This window comes from Phyllostomus discolor, chromosome 7, assembly GCF_004126475.2.
Source record: "Phyllostomus discolor isolate MPI-MPIP mPhyDis1 chromosome 7, mPhyDis1.pri.v3, whole genome shotgun sequence".
In the NCBI taxonomy this organism is placed as follows: Eukaryota; Metazoa; Chordata; class Mammalia; order Chiroptera; family Phyllostomidae; genus Phyllostomus; species Phyllostomus discolor.
In genome coordinates, this window is record NC_040909.2 from 60,973,978 (window position 1) to 60,980,890 (window position 6,913).

Sequence of the window (6,913 nt, forward strand, 5' to 3'; positions counted from 1 at the left end):
GGCCAGCAGGAGAATAGCAGAAGTGTATAAGAAAAATCTGCCCTCAGAGCTTAAATTCTTGCATTTGTGAGAGAAGGTGGAACACAGACAATAAACAAACAAACAAAAACACGTAATAAACCACCAGATAAAGTGTATACGGTGAGGGATAGAAAATACTTCTGGGGAGAGGGGTACCAGATACTCAGGGAAAGCCCTGTCTGAAGACTTACATTGAATCAGAGAGCTGAATGAAGGGAAAGAACAAGGCATGAGTTCAGAGAGAACAATGTTTCAGAGAGAGAGGGAACAGCAAGTGCCTTGTTGCAGGAACAAGCAGTGTCTTAAAAGACTGAGGACATAATCTGCTTCTGCTCCTCCTGTTCCTGCTCCCCCTCTGCATCACTTGCAATGCTGCCATATGATTACTGGATTACATGCCAATTTTGTCACTAGACTATGAGTCCCTTGAGGGCAGGAGCCATGTAGCTTCATCTGTGTTCACTCAGTCATACAACACTCGTTGGGTAAGTACCAGCATTCTCTTAACTCAAAGCACTGGGTTTACAGTGAAAAACTAAATAAGCATACTCCCTGCCTTCAGGAGTTTACAACAAACAGCACTGAGCACACGCTAAGTATTCACAAAACATTTACTAAATGAATAATATTGGCTTAACTTTTAGTTATGTAGTTTTATGCCATGCAGAGTTCTGGGCCTCTTTTGTCCTAAAGATCACTGTTCTTCACCTCCTCCTGTTACTCAGCTGCACGCTCCACAGAAAAATGTTTGCAATGACCCCTCTGACTCCTCACATTCTCTCCTCGGCCTTTGCACACAGTCTACTCCATCAGGAATGCCCTCCCTGCCTTCACCTTCTTCACCAGACTAACTCCTGGTATTATTTCCCAAAATTTCATTAGTGTATTAATGTTATCATTTGCTTGAACATGTACAAATTTCTTAAATACTTCAGACAAAACATTTCCATCAAGTAACAATGAGAGATGCAACAACTGACAATTCCAGATTGAGTAGTAAAGACAGTTGAACGAATGATCTGAGTTTACTTATGTAATTTATTTCTCTCCTCAAAATACCAGATATTTTAGGGACTTTCTGGGCATTGTGCCTGCAGAGCTGGGCCAGGGTACAAGGGCAGCAAAGTTCTCACTGCTGTGATTTCATGAGCTCATCACCCACGCATTACAGAAATATTTCATTTACAGTAAACAAAACCAATTTGGCAGAGGAGCTATCAGTTAAAGGTCTTCCCCACACAGAAGGTCAATAGTTTAGCATCTAAATGATCTAAGATGGATTCATTTTCTAACAGCAGAAATTGTAGCTGTACTTGACTTTTTTAAAAAAGAAGAAAAACGCCTTATTTTTTTTCTAGGCAAGAAGGCAGATATAGGTTAAGTCACAACTTCCAATGCAGCCTCCACAGCCTCAATCAGCAGATAAGAACTTATACATGACCTTTAGTCCTTCCCTTCTAAAAGGCTAACATCCGTCTTGGGCCTCCTACTTCTAGAAAGCACAGAGAGTTAAGCTGCAGTCACCCATTTTGAAGTATAGAACAACAGGGGCAGGTTAAGCAGTTTCCTTCAACAATACACATTTCTCTCCAAGTTCCTAAACAGAAGCTCTGGGCTTTGTGAAGAAGCACACAACAAAGATTCTACAGCTGGAGACCTGGGGGGTGGTGCTTCTTACAGTGTCTCCCTCTGCTCCCCTTACAAGTGAACAGCTCTATGACCTTCACCCAGCCATTATGAAAGAGGAAATGTATGAAAAAGCAACAATACCACACTTACAATTACCATTAAAACTCGGTGCCCTCAGCCAAGACATCCTCTGAGATGTGAGGGATGGAATGGGTTCATCTCATGCCCACCAAGGCTGTTCCTGTTATATTACACTGCCACGTACCACAGCACCATGTTCTCCTTGTTACTTGGACATGGCAAAGTGGCATCTGCCAGGATTTGGGTCTGTGAGATGATGCCTAACAATGTAGATCTTTACAGGAACGCTGAGTTCACTAAACATTGCCCTGTAAAAATTCAAAACCAGCCTAGCTATATCCCTAACAGAGTGTACAGCACACTAATGAAAAATGCCTATCGTTGGGCAGCCAGGGCTGTGATTCAGATTCAGCTATTGTTTACTAGTTGAGTAACTTTGAGCAAGTCACTAAACTACTCTAAGCTCTTAAAAACACCTTATAAGACCCTCCAAGTGCTCACCGGACCTGGCCCCTGCTGACCCCTCAGATTACTACTTGTACTATACCACCTTCTCCCTCTTTAACTACCTGGACTCAGGGCTCATTCCCACTTCAGGGCCTTTGTACTTGCTATCCTCTCTACCTATCAACACACTCTTCCCTGGAGTTTCCCCTGCTGGCTACTTTTCATTCCTCAGGTCTCAGCTCAAATATCAAAAAGTCACTTCCAGGATCTCATAAACATAATGTTGAGTTCTATGGGTGCATGTCATATAATTTCATTTACATAAAGCACAAAGAGGAACAAAACCAGTGTATGATTGGTGTAAGTCAGGGGAGGGGTTACCCTCTTTAGGGGTAGGGCAATGAAAGTAAGGAGCACCAGAGGCATCCCTAGGTTACTGGTAAATGATTATTTTCTTGATCTGGATTTGGTTACCTGGATGTGTTCAGTCGGTGAACTCATCAAGTTGTTTGCTTATAATATACATATTTTTAGTATGTGTATTATATTCAATAAGAAATTTAAACCAAAACAAAAAAACTACCTTGTTAAATCAGTTTTCCTTAATCTTCTAATCTATACCACCCTGCTGGCTAAACTATTCATTTGAGATCCCAAGACCCTGCTTTGTTTTCCTCATAGCATCTGTCACTGGCTGAAATCATCTTCATTATTGTTTCTGTATGTACATGCTAGCTGTTCCCTAGTTCATTAAAGTGTCATGTGGCCAAGGGTCAAAGACTCTGCCTACCTTGTCCACCACTTCCAAACCTCAGCACCTGGAACAGTCCTGTTCTAGCTATCAGCCAAATACAAAAATGTATGTAAAATAAAAAAATCGCTAAAGTGGGCCCTTTAAGGATATAAAAGCAATCAAAACATCAAAACAGTGACGCCAAGAACACAGGAAATAAAAAATTTCAGCTCTGGCTGGTGTGGCTCAGTGGACTGAATGTCAGCCTGCAAACCAAAGGGTTGCTGGTTCCATTCCCAGTCAGGACACATGCCTGGGTTGCAGGCCAGGTCCCCAGCAGTGGGCACATGAGAGGCAACCACACATTGATGTTTCCCTCTCTTTCTCCCTCCCTCCCCCCCTCTCTAAATAACATCTTTAAAAAAATTTCAGTGGCATTATGCATTAGGAATATATGTCAAATGTTAAATTTAACTACAGGGAGGGAGTAAAGTGTCACTCTATGGGTACCTTCATAAGAGTGGTTAAAGTTACTTCTTAAAGTAGACACTCAGTCTTCTATGTCTGTATATCTAACAGTTTTGCACTAGGCCTGGTACAAAACAGGTCTGAGTTAAAAAAGTGGCAACAGATTTCTGAGGCACTTGGTGAGGATTCTTAAGTTTTGTGAGAAAAGTGGGTGACGTTCAATTGTAATATATGCCTCAGTCAAGGGAGGGCATAGGTGCATGTCCAAGCAGATTTAGATGAAGCATCCAAGAATCTGAAGAGTTCCTTAAGGTCAGGAGCAATATTCACCTATTTTATTTTTGCCAATTCCAAGATGTTTTTTATAAAGAAAAAAATAAACTGTGTAGCAGTGCTAGTGACTTTAACGGTGCAATATAGTGCCTACTGGTATGCAGACTAATGTACATGAATGCATATTGCATTTCATGAGCAAAGCTACACTCACAAAGCAAACGCCTGGTATAAGCCTTTATTCTGCAATCAGCTCTGTCATAAATTTTCTTTATAACCTTGAACAAGTCACTGAACTTCCTTAGGCTTCAATTTTTCTACCTGTGAGATGCATTGATTGGGCTAGATACTCACTAATGTCCATTTCTGATTCTTGGACCGTTCTGACTTTAAAAAATTTTGCTCATCTTCTAAGCCTTCTGTTTACAAGATAATAAATCATTTACAATGTAAATCAAGTTTACTAGATGCAATTGGTCAAACCAAGGGTATCTCTCCACAACCAGATTCTCTAAAGAGTTGTGTTCAAGTTCCCACTTCTTGGTTAGGCAAGTAAGAAGTCCTGCATTCAGCTAAACACCTATGTTTCTATGAACAATTATTTCTTTTGCCTGAGTTTTCATGCCCTGTGTCCCATATTTCTCAACAATGCAAGTCCACACTCACAGTACCACGGTTCTAGCTTTTTGTCACACCTAAATAATGAATAGAACTTGATCACCTGGAAATATCCTCCTTACTCTATTACAACAATTAGTGATTTTAATTAGACAAAACCACCATTTCTTTTGCTATCCCACCATACTGTCAAGTGCCTATTAAAGATATTACAGTAATAAGTATTAGCACCTTTTAAGTTTATATTAACAAAAGGAGAGAAATGAAAAGTCAGGAAGTGAAAGCAGAAAATAAAAAAAAAACCTCGCAGATGTCAAAATTAGTCAAAGTTTAGAGTAACTCAAAAAATCATTAGTAGCTATCTTTTTCTTACAAACTATACTATACATACCGTGGTTAAAATTGCATAGGTGATAACCTGCTTCTCATCAATTAGAAACGGAAAACTGGACAAGGATGTTGCATTGCTGTGGCTGAGCCCCACACTGTCCTTTCTTAAAAGGGGGAGAGGGATTGATTATCTATGGCACAGGTGGCAAACACAAGGCCCACGGGCCAAATCCGGCCTTCCACCTTATTTTATCTGGCCCAGCACCTTGTTTCTACCCAGCAGCAGTGCCCAGCTCTTGCTTAACTGTTAAGGAGTAGTTAGATTTATACAGTCCTAAAATTACATTCGGTCCTCTGAAGGCAACCCTGAGGCTGATGTGGCCCCTGGTGAAAATGAGTTTGACACCCCTGATATGGGCAATAAAATGTCAAGTACTTGAGTGATTTCTCCAAGAGTCATTACCAACTCCAAACTCCACAAAGAACTTCTGCCTCTTGCCATCCCCCAAAAGTAAACTCTACTGGAGGCCAAGTTCCAACATCCGATATTGGGCATCCACCACTGGCCCTCTTGGGGTTTCACTTCCTATAAACAAGGAGAAAGTGGACAGGGCGAATGTTCTGATGGGTTTTAGTGACCAGACTGGTTTTCACTGAAGGGCGGGAGAGGGGAGGGCACTTCCCTAGCTCCCCCCGTAGAGGTCTGCAAAAGCAGGTAGCCTATAGAAAAGTTAGGCTGAGACGGGTTTCTAGGCAAGTTCACACATGGCTTAACAAAAGCGCTCAGAAGTAGAGACATTTCAAAACCTTAACTGGAAAGCGGGTAAAACCTCAGAACTCCAAAACGCCATGGGAGAAACTTCCTCAACTTGCATGCTGCGCCCTTACCGGGCCAGACGCCTTCCCCGCAAGCTCGAGTAGTGATGCTGGGGCCATCTGAGACCTGGGTGGCTCACAGTCTGGAGCAGAGACCAGGCGCCCCTCTCAGCCCTTAAGCCCACACCAGAGAGGAGGGAGGGTGCAAGGTCCTTCGTGCGCCGGTGCAGCGCCGCGCTGCCGGACACTGGGGCAGAAATAGGACAGGAGGACAAGAGGGGCCAGGCAAGCGGGTGCCCCACCAGTGCCTTTCCTGCACCCCCTACGGCCTGCTCACCTGCGACCTGGCAGCTAGAAGCGGTGGCCAGAGCACTAGGTCTCGCAGAATAGTTCGGGCCTGCGCTGCCGCCGGGAACGCCATCTTAGACAGGATAGCCCGCGCGGAGAGCTAACTGAGCGAGGTGCTGGTGGGGGAAGTGGAAAGAGGCGGTCCCAGCCTTCCCCCACTACCAAGCTCCTCCCTTACCACGTGCGCCCTGGACGCAGACGCTTCCCTGGGCAGCGCCCAGTTCTGGGGCCCGCTGGTGGAGCAGCCAATCCGTCAGTCCGTCAGTATCCCAGACCAGGCTCCAAGTCCCCAAGTCCGCTTTTAGCTTTCAGCGGAGGGGTGGCTTTGGCACTATGCCACCAGGAATATGCCTGTAAGCAAAAAAAAGATCCCAAGTCCAGTGGTCATGGGGCTTCAACTGTCCCCGTGGACCAACAGACAAGCAACTATTAGTCCTTGCATTGAGGGATGGAGGGAGGGGCCTGGGCTGACATTATCGACCAAGTAACAGCCTACTCCTGGGTCACAGGCTGGTCTGGAGTATGGGGACATTTGAGCTGAGACGAAGGAATAAGGGAGAGGCAAATGGGTCTGGTGATTTTGGCGGAAACCCTTCAGGGGTGTCCAACCTTTTGGCACTCTGAGCCACACTGGAAGACTTGTCTTGGGCCACACATTGATATATTTTGACATGTAATCACAAAAAAAATATCGCATAATCTTTTAAGTAAATTTGCGAGTTTGTGTTGGGCTGCATTCATAGTCATCCTGAGCCGCAAGCAGCCAGCAGGCTGCAGGTTGGGCACCCCTGCGTACATCTTAGTAAGATTTCGTTTTAATCCTAACAGAGTATTAATGCAAAACTATTGAAGGATTCAAAGCCCTGTCATCACTATAACAACATTTGGAGTTTACCAACTCTAAAGACTGGACATGCAATAAAAATGACTATATCCCTGGTCCAGTAGCTACTTGGTTTGAATGTCTTCCTGATAGCCCAGGTTACCGGAGGTCAAGGCACATGCATGAATCAACCAATGAATGCATAAAATAAGAGGGACAAGAAATAGATGTCTGCCTCTCTCTCCTTCTCGCTCTCTTTTTCTTTCTGCCCCTTCCCTCCCTCCCTTTCTCTTTCTCTCCATCTCTCAAATCAATTTTAAAAACTA

The 6,913-nt window shown here is 43.9% G+C and overlaps 1 protein-coding gene across 1 annotated transcript in view; it reads right to left on the reverse strand.

Annotated features, from left to right (window-relative positions):
- Positions 1–5,904, reverse strand: part of SUCLG2 (succinate-CoA ligase GDP-forming subunit beta) — a 274,915-nt gene extending 269,011 nt beyond the window's left edge. Inside the window, 1 exon segment of the mRNA XM_028518141.2 lies at positions 5,754–5,904. Within this exon segment, the coding sequence (XP_028373942.2) occupies positions 5,754–5,837 (84 nt within the window). The 5' untranslated portion in view covers positions 5,838–5,904.
- Positions 5,905–6,913: the final 1,009 nt, after the last annotated feature.